Raw genomic sequence first — 16,915 nt, 5'->3', positions numbered from 1 at the left:
TCTCGACTGATTTACCTAACGGCATTTTTCTAGCCGACACAATACATCTTAACACCGTACGACCTAATATCGGGGTTCTTATCTATCGTTATCTCGCTGTCTTATCTTTGCTTCTACGGCACATGCACACCGAAGAGTTCGCGGCGCAATAACATCATGACGTCAATTCATTTAACACCAACTTACGATGCTCTAGAATATTCCACTTCTTCTGATAAGGCTTTAATATGCTATCAATGGATTTATTAATAGATAACTTTGGAAGGCGCGGCTTGTCAGACGGTCTTGTTCGAGTTTGTTACTTGTATTGCCAAGCAAGACAATGTAGTTATACGTTCAATCATAAAATTTATATTATAACGGATCTGTTATATGTATCCGGGCGTCTTCAATGCATTTCCGATTTATAACATGAAGAGAGACTAAAATTAGAGACGTCAATAAAACTATGACGTAAATAAATCAGTCGACGTTTTTTTTTTAGTTCACGGGATGAAACGTTCAAGAGTAAAACAGATAATGGTTATCTCTACAAATAAAAAAATATTGTTTCTAACTGCCCGGTAAATGCCGCTTCAAATGCATCGTAGCTTTTTTTACCACTCAGACAATCCTATCAAATCTGACAGTCCATAAAGGACATCAAAGAAATATTTAATTAAAGATCAACACTGTTTATATTCTAAGCAGAATTAGTTCCGCTATAGAGATGAACTTATGGAAGAGTTTTCTGACACAATAAAACAATACTTGAACAGCAGAGAAAATTCACTCTTGAATTGCCTATTTACTTTTTAAAATATATTCTTTTATAATAGAATATAACAACATGACAGATCCATCATAACGCCAGAACAACATTATAAAGTAAAACATCACTAGAAACTCGCCTTGCCGTTCCTAAATTTGTGTGTTTGGCAGGGTGGCCCAGTGTTAACAGTTCAGAGTACCAGGATTGGAGCAGAGAGGCGCGGGTTCGATCCCAGCTCTGTGCGCCAGTTTCTGGTCAGAATCGGCAAGGAGGCCGGGCGGTTAAGCACAGCAAAATTGTAGCAGTGAGTTGCGAGTTTGAGACCGCAACAAGCTGTGGATGTTCTGCGATGTTAAGAATCGGCGACAAGCCTACGACCTAATAAACGATGAAACCGCTATTTATTTATTTTATTTTGTGTTTTCCAATGCCGCTGTCAGCGCCACAGGTGGCAGACATAATATAAGTGCGGCTGGTTTTACCGCCCGCACGATGCCTGGCTAGGCAGGTCGCACCCAGAGAACAGTTGTGACCTGAGCACAGAACTTGAACCTGCACCACGCAACAAACCTGACCAAAGGAATTGACCGTAACCTGCGCCACGCAACAAACCTGACCAAATGACTTGACCGTATCCTGCGCCACGCAACAAACCTGACCAAATGACTTGACCGTAACCTGCGCCACGCAACAAACCTGACCAAATGACTTGACCGTAAACTGCGCCACGCAACAAACCTGACCAAATGACTTGACCGTAAACTGCGCCACGCAACAAACCTGACCAAATGAATTGACCGTAACCTGCACCACGCAACAAACCTGACAAAAAGAATTGACCGTAGCCTGCACCACACAACAAACCTGTCAAAAGGAATTGACCGTAACCTGCACCAGGCAACAAACCTGACCAAATGACTTGACCGTATAACCTGCTCCACGCAACAAACCTGACCAAATGACTTGACCGTATCCTGCGCCACGCAACAAAACTGACCAAAGGACTTGACCTTAACCTGCACCACGCAACAAACCTGACCAAAGGACTTGACCGTAACCTGTACCACGCAACAAACCTGACCAAATGACTTGACCGTAAACTGCGCCACGCAACAAACCTGACTAAAGGACTTGGCCGTAAACTGCTCCAGGCAACAAACCTGACCGAAGGACTTGACCGTATCCTGCACCACGCGACAAACCTGACCAAACTTGTATGTGGAAGTAGACACATGTTACTTATTTAATTTTCACTTTAATTTATTTGAGATTTTAGAGAATTGAAATTACAATCATCATTTTCCATTTTACAATCACAAATTACAATCATCATGTTTTCCGGGACGCAATGTCTCATGCAGCTTCCGTAGCATCGCGGCTCATTCCATGGCTCACTGTCGTCTCCAATGAACAAAAATGAGTTCAATGTTAATGTGACCACTTGCCAGTCAGCAGAGGCAAGCATTTGTTTAACTCTAACTTTTAGTTACTTCTTTAGCCCGAATTAATAACCACACTAATGGCGGACGACTTGAAAAGTTTAACAACCATTTTGATGCCAGAAATTACAAGATTTTCATGTATTGATGTGCAGTGTACATGTAGAAAAGTTCCAATTAACTGACACTCAGAATTAAATTGAATCACTTCTGCATTTCTCATCAACCGGCTACTAAAAATCTGTCGGCAAGCAACGAGCTTCATTTTTGTAGTTGAGAAACCTCGCAAAGCTCCCTGTTTAGACAAGAGTATTTAGTTATCTCAGCTTGAGATCTTTTAGGGTACGATCTGAGCATTCCAGTTCAGCATTGAACCCTATAAAGGTAACCGCATTTAGTTATCTCAGCTTGAGATCTTTTAGGGTACGATCTAAGAATTCCAGTTCAGCATTGAACCCTGTAAAGGTAACAGAATTCAGTTGTCGCAGCATTAGATCTGTCTGTGAACGATCTGTGCAGTTCAGTTCGACAGTAAACCTTGTTGAGGTAACAGCAATAAGTTATTCCAACTTGAGATCTGTTTGGGTACGATCTACAAAATTCCAGTTCAGCATTGAACCAGTTCATTCTGGTCGGCCCGTGCTCCTAACCGAATGATCCGTTGGTAAAACCCCCGTAGGTTTACAGAACCAGTTGATGGCAAACAATTCAATCTCATATTTTTTGCATGTACAAAAACTTAACTACCAGTTTGGAAATTGGCAGAAAAATCTATTTAAAAATATTGGACTTTTTGAGATCTTTGGATTATAAGTCACAAAAATGTTGATCACAAAATAAATTCTTATCTGCGGCTCATCTCAGTAAAGCAGCGGGGGATCACCAAAAATGCAGTATTTGGCTTTGTGTGAATATTTATTATGGACCGCCTATGAAATTATACCGCATATGAAATTATAAGTGTATTCACAACCACGTTTGTAGACTTTGTAGGACTCGTTTGCGTTGAAATAAGGTTGATATCGAGTTGATTTCGTTGGTTTGATCACTGTTGTTTCAACGTCAGATGGAACTTATCTATATTCAACTCTCGTGCCTTATATTAGCCACAACTATAGAATGTCATCGCCTAACAGATCCATCAGCAAGAACTTCTTTGTAGAACTCTTTCTACAAAAGGGAACGATACTATCGTTCGTAAAATTTTGAATACAATGTTGTTTACCTGCTATTAATCAACAATAGAAAAGGATAAGAAAATTTCAGCCTTATGAGCACAATAATTTATTGAAAGAAATGTAAACAGTGAATTAGACCGATGGCATATAGTTCCTAACCAAACCAAATAAAGCTTGAATTAGATTATTAAGCGAAAAAATTTTTCAGAAGAATTTTCAGAAATACATTTTAAAAACATAATTATAAAAATATATAACTTTGCCTTTGCACGAGTCCATTCCGTTGGAACTTTACTCTCCACAAGCGATATACTCGATTCTAGACAAAGATACAAGTTTCCGATGTAAGACTTAATCTTATCTTAAATATAGAAAGAGGTTGACAGAACGACGATAACCGACGAAATTCCACCTCGTCATGATAAATATGAATAAAATTGAAAGAAGATACTCAAAAAGTATAACATTCGATTGAATCGAATATAACTAACAATGAAAGACGCATAATTGCTTCTCATATTTTCATCATTAGATGATGTAGCACAGGCTGCGTCTGCATATGCCTCAATTCTCATATAGGAAATGAAAATCACATAAGGTATGTTTAGAATATTTTTTACTATTTAAGAAAGTCAGATGAACGCGCATTAGATAATTGGAAAGACTGATAGGTGATTCTTAAAATTAGATAAAGGATGAAACTAAATATTGTGCCATGTTTCTTCAACATTATATGATCTTTGCCGTGCATGCTCTCGCAAAGTTCATACAAAATCGAATGTGCAGGAGGTTAGTAACGTAAAGCGAGAGAATGACGTAAATTCAACGCTGTGGCGAAGCGAGCGTGAAAGTTGGCAAGCTTGCGGCGCTCGTGGTCAGCAAGAAAGATCAGAACTTTCTAATCGAGCTCGACGTGAGCTGGACACATGCGTGGTTCAAGTCGGGACGTTATTTTCAGCTCATGATATTCAAATTACCAGCCGAAAATGAGTGCTAACTTCAAGCACGCACCTCACGATGAGATAAATCAAGATAAAGTTAGTTATGAAATGAGAAAGCTCTGGTGATCTGCTGAACAAGTCAGCAGCAACCCAAAGAAGTACGAAAATCATACGACAACGCGTCTACCATCACTTGGCAGCTACGAGTCAATCAATTAAGGAAAGAGACATTCTATCGGGTTTTCTCTATGCAGAAACTGGGAGCCAAGGTCACTAAGCGAGAAAGAGAACAGCAGCATTGAGAACTAAATCTTGGTTTTTTAACAACATATAGAAGGATAACGCATCAGAATCTAATAAAAACGCTCATCAATTCTGGAAAAGTTACGAGGGGTCGTTTGTCTCTCGAAAAATACGATCGCTTAGCTACGGCGACTACCGAGTTTTCGAGCTGCAGAGGAGCCCTCGCGCGGACAGCTCGGGAACGACACCAACTGCGTCCAGGTGGTGAGCTCAAGCTATCGGCTACTGGACTGAAGACGAGGGAAGTTTGGCCTATATTTCGCTCTACCTCAGTCCACTTATAAGCGAGAACTTAATAAAAAGATAATTTAAAACACTTAGATATCACCTTAAAATAGTTTTTCAAACTGAAACGCTAAATTAAAACAGCACGCTATACTAGCATATTTTAAACCTCGACTGTAGATCCGAAGCCACTCGAGAAAATTGTCAAACAACTTGCAGCAATTTTTTCCAGGGGATTGATCACTACAGTATCTACAGAACTCGTTCATAATAAAGGGATATCTTAAAACAAAAGCAGCGTACTGATACTTTCGTTTAAATGCTCAAGTTCACAGAACTTACTTCAGGGGAATATATCATAGATATATAGTCAGAAAATAAAACACACATTGGTCACGATCAGGATCAGGAATAAATCCGATACACTGATCACCAATTGCGCAAATCGGAGAAAATTACCTTTCTCCTCTAAAAATACGACAGTCCAAGCAACGGGTCAAAGTCAGGCCAAACTGACTTAGAAAACTCATAAGTCAGTCCGTCCATCAGCCATCGAAATCATGGGCAGAATGCAGAAGTACCGCTTACTGTCCGTAAGGAGCACAGAACTGGTACACCAATCGCTGGGAACGTTCTGTTTTCTTCATGATGTTCTTGTTATAGTACTGACGAATGGACCGAGAGAGTTTGTCATAGTTCATCTGAGGCCTGTTCTTCCGTTCACCCCAAAGGGTTGCGACGCGGACACTATCTTCGATCTTGAAGATCGCCTCCTGACGATCGAGCCAGCGAATGCATGAACCGTACTTTTTGTTGTTGTCGAGGAGCTCCTTGAGGAACTGCCAGAGCTGAATGTGAGATCGGCCACTGCCTCCCGTGCTGCTCGCTGGTACGTCTTCTTCGACATCTTCTGGAATTGAAAATAGAGAAGAAACATGAATCATGAGAACAATGCTTACATAAGAGGAAAGTTGGTAAGATATAATGTGACAGTGATATTAATCACTGATAAATTAATCGAGGTGATGATCATAAAAATGGTGACCAATGACATTGGACTTTTTACGAAGGAGAGTATGCTGTGCAGAGCGTTTCACATCCAAGTTAATACACCACAGTCACACACGAGCACGAACGATGCTGAACAAAGGTGACTGGAATGAACCTGAGACGCAGCTGCTAGACAAGTTTTGTTGCGGCGAGAGCTGTGGCTTTCAAGTTAGCTCTACACGCCAAACGCAGCTAACACTATCGGCATGAATTACCAACACAATTATGCCTTAACTGTTGTGCGAACAGTAAGGTCCAGGTATTTTTGACAAGTAAAATTACCGACCGCAAGAGTCAGGAACAACTTTAACATAACAAGCAACGAAAAATCATACGTAAGAGAAGGCAGCAGGGGAAGTAATTATACATAAGATAGTATACAAATTATCTAGGACTTCGAGCCCCCCTAGATAGAAGGGGAGGTGTACCGTAAAACGAGATGGGAATCCCTGCCTCTAGACGTCACAACATCGCCCACTTAACCCCCCACTCCCGCGCCCAATCTATCAAAGCATATTCCCTAATGCACTAGTCAGTGACACGCACCTGTTAAACTCATCCGTTGAATATAATGCTTTGGTCGCAAATATGGGGGCTTATTACGTTTCGAGAAACTTGTCTCATGTGCGTAACAAGAAATTCATTCGAGCATAAGGTTAATTTGAACTTAAACATGCTTGATATTATTAATTAAATGAACGCATTTGGTAATAAAAGCATCACTTAGAAACCACGTCTTCTGAATCCTAGTGTGAAATACAAATTCGCAGCAATGGGCACGTTTAATAGGAAGATACATACACACTTACTAATATAAAGATAAATAATATGACAAAGATTGCGACGAAGTAAATTCGAATAGCGAGATGCGACAACTGGTAATTTGATGGCGCGTGGCTATGCACCAGAGCGAGGCTAGCTGCAACTGACAGGCGGAGCCAATCGCCTTGCGCGTTGCTCGGATCTAAGCGAGTAACCGCGCTGCATCATGAGCTGCAACACTGGGCAAGGGCGTTCAACTGGGCATGTTGCTATGAAACCCAATAACAGTTGTTAAGGTTTTTAATTAAATGGATAATAAAGAACGGCGCAATCATTTGCACACAGTGGACAGAAAGACATTCCTTAAATTTTAAATAGCATTGGACATTATAACCAGTTAGAAACTGGTGTCTTAACATGCAGAACACTCACCATCAGTGTCCATGGACTCCTCAGGGTCCAATGTAGCTGGGTGTTGAGGCGATTGTTGTTGAAGCAACGCCGACAAATCTGCACCGGAATCGTTGACATAACCATTGATACCATCTTGAAGAGGCACAGGCTGACCGTTTGGTGAGTGTACCATGCCAGCTTGTGAAGAGCCAGCCGTCATGTTACAATGCGCAGTCGCTTGTTTTACCACAGCGGGTGAAGGGACGTAAAGTGAGGGTGCGTTGTTATTCAAGTGCGATGTCCCACTGTTGGTAACAATAGTGCTGGTAGGACTATATGAAAAATTAGCGTTCCGCTGTTCGTTGGTTTGATTCACTTGAAATGAAGAGTATGTTGGTGATCCTGAATCGCTCGAGCGTTCAACTTTAGAAATCTGCTGAGGTTGAGGTTGCAGCTGCAACTGTTGTTGCTGTTGTTTTTGCTGTTGATGTTGATATGAAGGCAGCGAAACGAACTGCTCCATTAGCGGTTTTCGATCCCCATCAACATGGTGATTACCAACGGAAAGTGCACTCGAACTGGCGTCTTCCGCGAGTCTTGGCTGCATTGTGAAATGAGCGTTGTACTTATGATTTACAACAGATGTTGGTATCATGGACGACGACATTTCAGTAAGAATTTGCGCCTCTTCTGAAAGTGCTTCTTGCTTAACTTGCAAGAACTCTTTACCGATACCAGTGTTGTTTGAGCCTGATTTTTCATCCGCTTGAAAACGAACATGTTGATCGAGCAATACGAGAAGCGATTTAGCATTTTTACATCCAAGAACCGAGGCAAACTGTTCAGGGCTCATGGACAGGAGCATTTTGCCATCGATGTTTAAGTTCAAGCTGCTCTCTGGGAGGCTCACTTGGATGGTCTTGGCAGCAGCTTTCAGCCATGAACGGACGCTGCTCACCGACCAATCGTAGGGATCTGAAAGGAAAAAAATTTCTACGTGAGCTTGAGTAAATTAGAGTAGCCCTTTCATAGTGATTATAAATGTTCTCAGGAATTCACTATTAAAGATTGTGGAACAAGCGATGACAACAAAGTCAACATTCATTTAAAATTATGATAAATTGTATTTCTCTACATTGAATCTCAATACTGTCACATACAAACAAAAAAGTGTTTAACAGTTAGTCACAACAAATTAAAAGTTTCCGAACAAGATCTCATACAAGAAGCAAGACTAAAATGCTGAACACAATTTATACACAACATGCATGTTATTTACAAACCCTGCCAACGATCACGCCATAAAAGCATGATCAGGTTTTATAATAGCTACGCATGAGACCTCGCTGAACAAAGGATCACGCGCATAAAGCCTTCAGTAGTTGCAGAGACCTTCAAGACGACCACACGAGCTACGTTCCCTAGCAAGTTGCTCCCTTCTTTATGACCGATGCGGCTGCCCTTGGAAGATCTGGTTTTTGTCATCATAACATAGCCTACCATGCCACCCTTCCCACCCGAGACCGCAATAAAATTTATTCCGAAAGTATACTTTACTCATGTGGGGATTTCATGACAATTTTTACCTCGTATCAGCCTTTCAAATTCAATCCCTTTATTTGTTTGTCCTGAATTCACACATAAGAAACTCGATTAAATTGAGAATTATTCGAATTAACAAAGGTGGTTGAGCATTAAGTATTAAAGTAGAAATGGGTAACAACCTTATTCGCCAATAAAGCGTTATTCAAATAAAGCGTTATTCGTCAAACGCAGAAAATTTTTTATACTATCGTTTGTATCCATAAGAACTGAATATCAGCTACGTAAATAAATATGACTCAGCGTAGTAATGACGAAAAAGATAAGGCACATAGCGTGAAGTTCAGCAAGCTGTGTTCCTTTATAACGAAGTATCGCACGAGTTATTCAACAACGAAAGCCATTAATTACTAAGCTCAGACGTCCAATGCGAGTCTTTGCAAAGAAAAAAATTTGAAACTAGCTTGACGTGCAGATTCAGCACCGTTAAATATGGAGGCGACAATAATTGAAGAGATTTGCATTGGTTGCGCTTCCTAATACGTGAGCTCGACTTGGACACACCCGCAGCAGATATGGTGTTCCCGAGCACCAGCTAATGTTGCAGCAAAGCATGTTAGTGCACTCGGGACAACACGATGATTTACGTGACACAACAAAGATCGTATGTCGAGGCGTGGCTCACAAAGGATTTGAACGCAATATGACAAGTGACAATCGAAACGTCATAAATGATAAAAAAAATCGTAAAACGAAAAAAATTTTCATAAAACGGAAAAATAATTGCAAGTTCAAGAAGTTGAACTAAATTGCTCAACTGCAAAATTCCGAAATGTTATAATTATAAAAATAAAAAAAATGAACTCAGTTTATATCGCGCAATAGACAGAGCAGGTTAAATAACCTCGTCTAAACAGCGATCAGATGATGAAGAGGACTGAAAAGTTCTCTTTTTTTAAGGAAATAAAAATAATGAAATAACCTCGTCTAAGCTAGTACGATCGGATGAAGAGGAGAGCTAAAAAGTTACTGCTCGGGTAAGTTCATACAGAATTAAGATTACCGTACACGATTTTGTAAATTTTATTCATGCAGACCCAACTCACGCTTGTTCAGCCACAACTAAAGTAAAATTCATCAAAACCTACAAGTCAGCCGTTGCACGAGACTAATAATGACGCGAGGAAGAGGACAGCCAGCTAACCTATGACGCATTTCCTGAGTGACGTAACCCACGCACTGCGGCCACCATCGCACAACCGCAACACGACTCCCTAACTTAGATCTCCGTGGCGCGCTTGCCGCTCCGTGTACTGCTCTCGCAGATCTCACGGCCGTGATATGAAACTTATCTGCATTTAATTAACTAAATCTACTTTCAATTGAAACTAAATCTACTTTCAATTAAAATTAAATCTATTTTCAATTAAAATTAAATCTATTTTCAATTAAACTGAATCTACTTTCAATTAAAACTAAATCTATTTTCAACTAAAATTAAATATAATTTCAATCAAAACTATGTCTACTCTCGGTCAACTGTATCTATTTTTAATCAAACTACTTTCAATTAACTGAATTTACTTTCATGCTAACTACCGTATCTCTTTAAACAACTTGCATTAAAAAAAAACAGCAGCAACATATGTATTTAAAATAGCATGAAAAATAGAACATTTTTCCTAAAATTAAGATTAAAATTCGAACCTTCATTTGTACGTAAAATGAGAAATAAATTTTCTAGACAATCGAAGCACCTAAATGTGACGCGCGCATTACTGCATTGAAATACTTCACATCACAACTACCTACAACTGCAAGGCAGCATAGATGACCGGATGAACGAATTAGCGATTGTCATACACACAATAAGCATAGAACGNTCCACTATCCGCTTTGAATGGTTAAAAAATGACTCTTAACAAGTCACTCTTTTGCGAATAAATGATCAAATTAGGCCTACAAAACAAACAATCCAAACAAACTAAAACTCATTGTTCTTTAGACAATCGATTTCACTTACAAAAGCTAAATAATGATTCCTAATTGACTATATGAACTGCCATCAGTAACTCTGGGAACAAACAGTAACTGATATTCACAGCATTATCATCACTCAGTTAAAATAACGGGATTGAACGCAAGCTTAAGTTTTTAATTCATAACGGCGGACCAAGAATCGATCCAACTGTAATTTTTCAGTATTTCAGTATTTGGACGCTATGAATCAGAATAATGTTGAAAAAATTAATCAGTAACAAAGAATATCGAAGAGAATGCTCTGACACTTCTATTGCAATTAAATTGCCAGTCAAAAATTTGTCAAGTAGTGATCAAAAAGAAAATATATAAATAAAAATAAGTGTCTGATTACACGTGTGATGATCAAGATCGAAATATAAGTTTTATTGCAAGCAGCACATAGCAAGAATATATGGATGGCAACAAATGACTAAGACTATGGCTTCCAGCATTGAAAATATTGATTAAGGTGCTCAAGTATATATTTTCTCAACGTGACAGTTTGAACTTCTAAAGTCGATGAGGAAAAATGTCTGATGCTGTCCTACTTTAGACTTCTACGCCATAAAATGAGACCGCACAAAAAGTTCCTCTGAGTGCATAACTCCTAACCAACAACTTGAAGAGACTTTTTTTTAATACACGAACGTATGGTGAGTTCTATACAAGTGCTGCGCTCAACTAGCACATACACGTGCATGCATCAAAATAGCCGAGACTGCAGCAACAAACATTCACATGTTGAAGGTTATCACGGAAGATCGTGTGAAGGAATTGCTGTGTGTTGCTCAGCCCAGCGCTGCACACTCCGCCGCCAGGACGAGGCAGCTTCGGCGTCCCCCCTTGTGGCCTCCAACAGCGCCATCCAAGGACATGAGCTTGAGAACGCTTGCTTGCTCCTCCACCCGAGCCGCTCGGTGCAAAAACAACCTTTGTGGCTCCGTGGTATGAGAGCCAGAACGTTCAGGTGCATCAATGCCACCGTAAATGCAGCAGTTTTTATGTCTCGCAAAGGAATGAGCTCGTTTCACGCTGAGATTAACTACAATTCGTGCAGGACTGCAAAGATTATTGAAGAAAATTCTGTCTGAAAATTTAATGAGGACCACATCAATTTACTATCAGGCGAGTGATTAACACGGAGCACCCTAGAGAAACGATGAGCAGAAAAGCGTAATATGCTTGGTGATCGCGGAATGGATCTTATGAATCGAGTCCAACATGCGCCTCAACGCGAAAAATTTATAGCAAAACTCTTGAGATGCTGTTAGATAGCAAGCAGGCAAACTAAAGGGCGAGCGTCATTTTTCAACACAGATTTCATTTTTTACTACCAGTCTTTAGATTAAAAGTCTTTCAGGTTAGTAAACGTTTACTTAAAATACCGAGGTTTAAAGTGAAGACGCGAGCAATTTCACCAATGGGCCAGTTTGTTCATAATTTAAAATCAGGGACCGTCAACGTTGAGGAGTTTATTAACCACAGGGCGCTGTGACTGCAGGCTTGCAGGTTGCTAGTGAGTGTGATAAGGCTGTCATGGGACTCATCTGCGCACCATCATTCCCTTACAACAGCGTTAAATGTCAGGGGTCAGAGCTTGGTTGCAAAGCAGTCCATGCATTCAATTTCCCTAGAGCTTATAGTTTGAATGCAAAAATTCAACGTGCAGAACCTTGCAACAAAATGGCTCTAGTAACTATCGATTGAAGTTCACGCTATTACAAGAAGACCTAGCGACAACTGTTACAAATGTCTTGGGTGGATACGAATAAAGTCCATAGCAGCAGAGTGGCATTTTGATAGGGACTTGCTATTACTTATACCGAGTTCCTTACAAACTGACACACGAGGAAAGAGTTAACCATAAATTCGAAGGCTCCCTCTTATTTCTGAGTTAATATTGAAATTGCCAATTAAGCTTTCCCTGAGAAAGAGGCATACTCCATAGTTGCACAATAAATAATACGCTCAATGCAAGTAAGTCTCGTCATTATGAACGTGGCAAGTAACACCAGCGTGACACAATATTCCTATAAACGCAGCTAAAAAAAACAAACACTCGCCAGGATCCTAACGTACGAGCGCAACAGTAAATCTGCCGTATGGCTTTCGCCTCGTGTCATCATTTCCTTGACATACGGAAGGATGTTGCACAACGCATGCAGGGGTTTCAGCGATGCCGCAGCGAATGATTAGATGAGGCAAAGGAGTTGAAAGTGAAATTGCTCGTGGGATGAATGTACAGTTCTGAAAATGATAGAATTCACGAGTTGATTCGTTTTGACTCAATGGAAGGTGAAAAATTGTGATAAATGAGCGTTAAGACAGATGGCTCTATGCAGTGCAGCATTGCGAATGCGAAAATTGTAGAATGCGTCACGCTATCAGACAGTGAAAACCAAGATTTCAACATTTTACTTACCGCTCCAAACACGCAGAATACAGGTTTACAGGAAGCAATCGTCTAACCGATCATTGAGAACAAAATTATTTATTTTGTAGAAAAAAATAGGTACTTACTGTGGGAGACTCCAGCGTCGTTGTAGATGCTCTTCATGAGGGAGTCAAAAACGCAGACTGGGTCCACATCAGAATCGACATCGGCGGCAGGTTCGATTTCTCCGTCATCGATGAGGCTCTCAAAAGTCGGATACATTTGTTCGGGAGAAAAACATTGAGATCGATCTGATGAAGACTCCTGTGATGGCTCGGGTCGCCCAAAGGGTACGGAAATCGTGGTGAAAACTTCAGGGTTGAGTTGCGAGTCATCACAACACTTGAGTTTCATCAAATCGTCTGGGGCGAGGGTAGTCGCTTGTTGTTGAGGCTGTTGCTGCAACTGCGTAAGTTGGAACTTTGGAGTCATTTGTCGCAGCATCGTAACTTGGTTTTGATCGGATTGCTGGCACTCCTGAGTAATCTTCTGCTGCATCACAGTTTGGCTGTATGCAGGAGGCATTTGGCGATTTTGCTCGGAAGGCTGATGAACGTGAGTCATCGAGATGTGTTCCTTGGATGCGTTTTCGAGCATCAGCTCTCGTTCGACGAGCATCTCCATAGTATTGGCCATCTCTGGGTTGTTGAGAAGTTGAAGCAGTTCGTAATCTACAAAATTTGATTCGGCCGAACCCAACTTAGGAGAGTTTAGTTGAGTGTTGTACACCATTGGCTGTTGAGTGTGATGTTGCTTGGGCACTTGCAGCAGTGGCTGCATTTGATTGTTCTGGAAAGAACTGAACAGTTGCTGCTGCATGTAGGCTTGATGGTGAATGTTCGAAGAGAGCATGGCTTCCTCGGCAAGGTCTGCCTGAGAAATAATTTTGTTGGGTACACCCAACATGCTCTTATTGTTTTGATAGCCGTTATAAGGACTCAGAGGTTCTTCCTTGAGGAGCGTGTCTTGATCGGGTAGGAAATGAGGAGGAGAGTGCAGAGAAGGAGGAGAGAATGAAGGGTCAGAATATTGTGAAGGAGAAGGCACTTCGCGGCACTCGAAATGCAGATCAGGAGGACTCACCGGACTTCCAAAACCATTGCTAGGCATCATTTGGTTCACCTGTTCCGAAAACAAAATAAACCAACAATCAATTTCAGATACCAATCTTTCAACATGTTCAAATAAGTTGATGTCAACAAGAGGCAGCATCTGCGCTGGCTAGCTAGAGGTTAACAAAGTATTTTGAATTCATCAAATTGAATTTAAATTGCGCTTTGATGCCGAATAGAAAGAAGGGCTAATGCGTAAAACCGCGTACAACTGGCCGTAATGACACTTGACAAGTGGGTTAGGTATAGAAACTATAAATGCGACCAGAGTAATTAATCAATGGCAATGCGGTTGAACTCGAAAGTGATACGACGCGAGATTGAAACTGCGTAGTAGGTATGATCGTCTATCTAAGGATAATTTAAATTTCTAAACGAAAAGAATAGCAAGATTTATTCAAATTAAGTATCTAGAAGTTAACTCAGCATCGAGCTCATAGTTGTAATAATTCATACGGAATAAAAAGTAACCCTATAGATACCAACATCGGAACATGTGATTCAGCTTAGAGTCGAGTGATTCATCGTTAGCAGGTCATTAGATACTTTCACATTTGAAATGGTAATCGTGCTTTCACACTCACTCGGTCTCAGTATTATGAGTATAGAATAACCACCTATCCCTAAAGTTTACAGCGCAGATTAAACACTTCTGATTTATAATATTTCACCAACACAACTGAAAGTATAAAACACTCACCGTGCTGTAGACCATCTTGACTCAAGTGAATGTAATAAAAATCGAAAACGATGAAAATACAGGAGCAGAATCTAAGCACAACTGTTCACTCCGAACACTGTAGGCAGAATGAAGAGAGCGCGGAGCTCAATCGCGGGCTAACCACTGGCAGGTCCTCGCACTGCCACTAACGCTCCGCCCCTAACGATGCCACTTTTTATCATCAATCAAGGATTCTCCAGATGAGAGCCAATTATTTTTTGTATTGCTTTTTATTATTTTTACTATATGAAATTGCAGATCAAATAGATATAATCACAAGGACGTAAGCACTTGATAGCTTACATGACGAATTTATTTAGTGGACTTGACATATCTTATCAGTTATATGACATTAAAGCTGGATATAATTTTTGCAAAGTTACCAGTGTAAGTGTGAATATATTAAGGCCAAAAACCAATCTATACGAAGCATAAATATGATATTGTTCTTTACTTGTGGTATATCGATTTCATAACCCATAGATAAAGCTGCTTGGTACTGGGCATTGACGTCATCCTCTAGAGTTGTTATGTGCAGGGGTAGAGTGAGAGAAGAAAAGAGCGAGAGAGAGAAAGAGAGAATAGAAGCATCTCCTGCGTTCACAGACGTCGAATTATGCAGAATATATTCGAAAATATTGAGCGTTTTTAAAGATAAACATTTCTAAAATGCGTATATCTGATAATTATTATGGTTAAAAAATGAAGAACGCTAAAAGAAAAGTCTATAGAAGAACGTAACATTTGTAAAATCGCAAGAGTGAACTATGCTGAAGTGAAAGTCACTTGCTAGGATTGGGTGAAAGTGAATAAGGCAACAGAATTGAAATATTTCATTATTTTTTTTTGCTCAAGCGCTCACACATTATCATCTAATCCAATGATTCGAATGAAAATTATCAAATAAAGTCTTTCTTGCCTAATCATAGATTGAATTTTAGCAGTAAAGAATGTTCATTAGGTAAATTTCTAGTACCTCAAAATCAGATGAATCATTTTAAACGATTACAGAAAACTATTTCTCAATGAAGAGCTGAGCTCACTTGATTCCTTCATATAAATTGCTCGCTGTATCACGAATGGCACAGGAAAAAATCATAGGAATATATCATTTCACCAACCAGGCTAAAATATTTTATTTAACTGCCCCAAATACTAGGCATTTCTTATTTCTTTGAATTTTTAAAGCGTTTGTTTGAGCGTTTGAAGACGGGCACTCCCCCATGCATTTATGGAAGGAAATCAAATGCGTATTAACCCTAATAATTTGCGTTACTAATTAACGAAATATGCAATGACATTNGCAATTACATTAGTACTCATGTAATCATGCGGTGTTTTTAAGTAAAGGTTAGATGATTTTTTTTCTGTAACTATTGATTAATTTAGAGCCAATCTGAAATAAACAAAATTAATATCTAAACGGCAAAGGTTTCTATAAATTTGTTCAGTAGTTTGAAGAGATATCTCTGCACTGCTGCTAACTGGCCGACCGGCGCAGAAATGTCGAGCCTCTGTGATTTCATAGTTAACTCACAATTTATGCCAGCATTGTCGTATATGAATGAGAAAAAGTTTAAATAAAAAATTCTCACTGCATGAACACAAAGAGATATTTGACATAACTGCATGCACGAAGTTCTATCCAACGTTTTTATCCATTTGTGAGAAATTTCTTGGTCATCGTGATTTTTGGGCGGCTTGAACACTTTCGTGACGAATTTTTTGGAACGCATTTTCCAACGCATAACTTTGTGAGATCAAAACCGGTCTTGAACTTGAACTGTATAAAATTCATTGTCAGAATTTTTTTTAGTCTGCTCTTTTTCATGTAGGTTGCTTTACGCCTGATTATAACTTCATCTGCACGCCCCATCAACCTAATATATATAGATATAGTGCACTACCTGAAAAAGAAGGCAAAAAATGTTTTGACAACGCTTTCACAAGCGTATAGCACGTAAAATGCTTTGACGAGATCCGTTAATTATAGGTTTCGACTAGGTAGATAATGTTATGTGTTTGAACGCGTTGTGAAAATT

At 39.8% G+C, this 16,915-nt stretch overlaps 1 protein-coding gene across 2 annotated transcripts; it reads right to left on the bottom strand.

Annotated features, from left to right (window-relative positions):
• Nucleotides 1-3,461: 3,461 nt before the first annotated feature.
• Nucleotides 3,462-14,946, bottom strand: LOC108675784. Of its 2 annotated transcripts, none has more exons than XM_018163811.2 (4): nt 14,853-14,946; nt 13,127-14,162; nt 7,082-8,017; nt 3,462-5,747 (listed from the first exon to the last, which is right to left on the bottom strand). In XM_018163811.2, the coding sequence occupies exons 1-4, from the start codon at nt 14,865-14,867 to the stop codon at nt 5,422-5,424; spliced, it is 2,313 nt and encodes a 770-aa protein (XP_018019300.1). In that variant the 5' UTR covers nt 14,868-14,946; the 3' UTR covers nt 3,462-5,421. The 2 variants fall into 2 exon arrangements, with proteins under 2 accessions (XP_018019300.1, XP_018019301.1); XM_018163812.2 differs by having other exon boundaries at nt 3,462-5,744.
• Nucleotides 14,947-16,915: the final 1,969 nt, after the last annotated feature.

The sequence above is a fragment of the Hyalella azteca genome, unplaced genomic scaffold (assembly GCF_000764305.2).
Source record: "Hyalella azteca isolate HAZT.00-mixed unplaced genomic scaffold, Hazt_2.0.2 contig3508, whole genome shotgun sequence".
NCBI lineage: Eukaryota > Metazoa > Arthropoda > Malacostraca > Amphipoda > Hyalellidae > Hyalella > Hyalella azteca.
Note: the sequence above shows the minus strand (reverse complement) of the source record. Positions and strands in the feature narration are given on the sequence as shown.

Excerpts from the sequence above, each read along its gene's own strand:
- LOC108675784 (XM_018163811.2), bottom strand. Across the intron at positions 8,018-13,126 it reads CGACGCTGGAGTCTCCCACA|ATCCCTACGATTGGTCGGTG; the intron begins GTAAGTACCTAT and ends TTTTCCTTTCAG. Across the intron at positions 5,748-7,081 it reads GGAGTCCATGGACACTGATG|AAGATGTCGAAGAAGACGTA; the intron begins GTGAGTGTTCTG and ends TTTCAATTCCAG.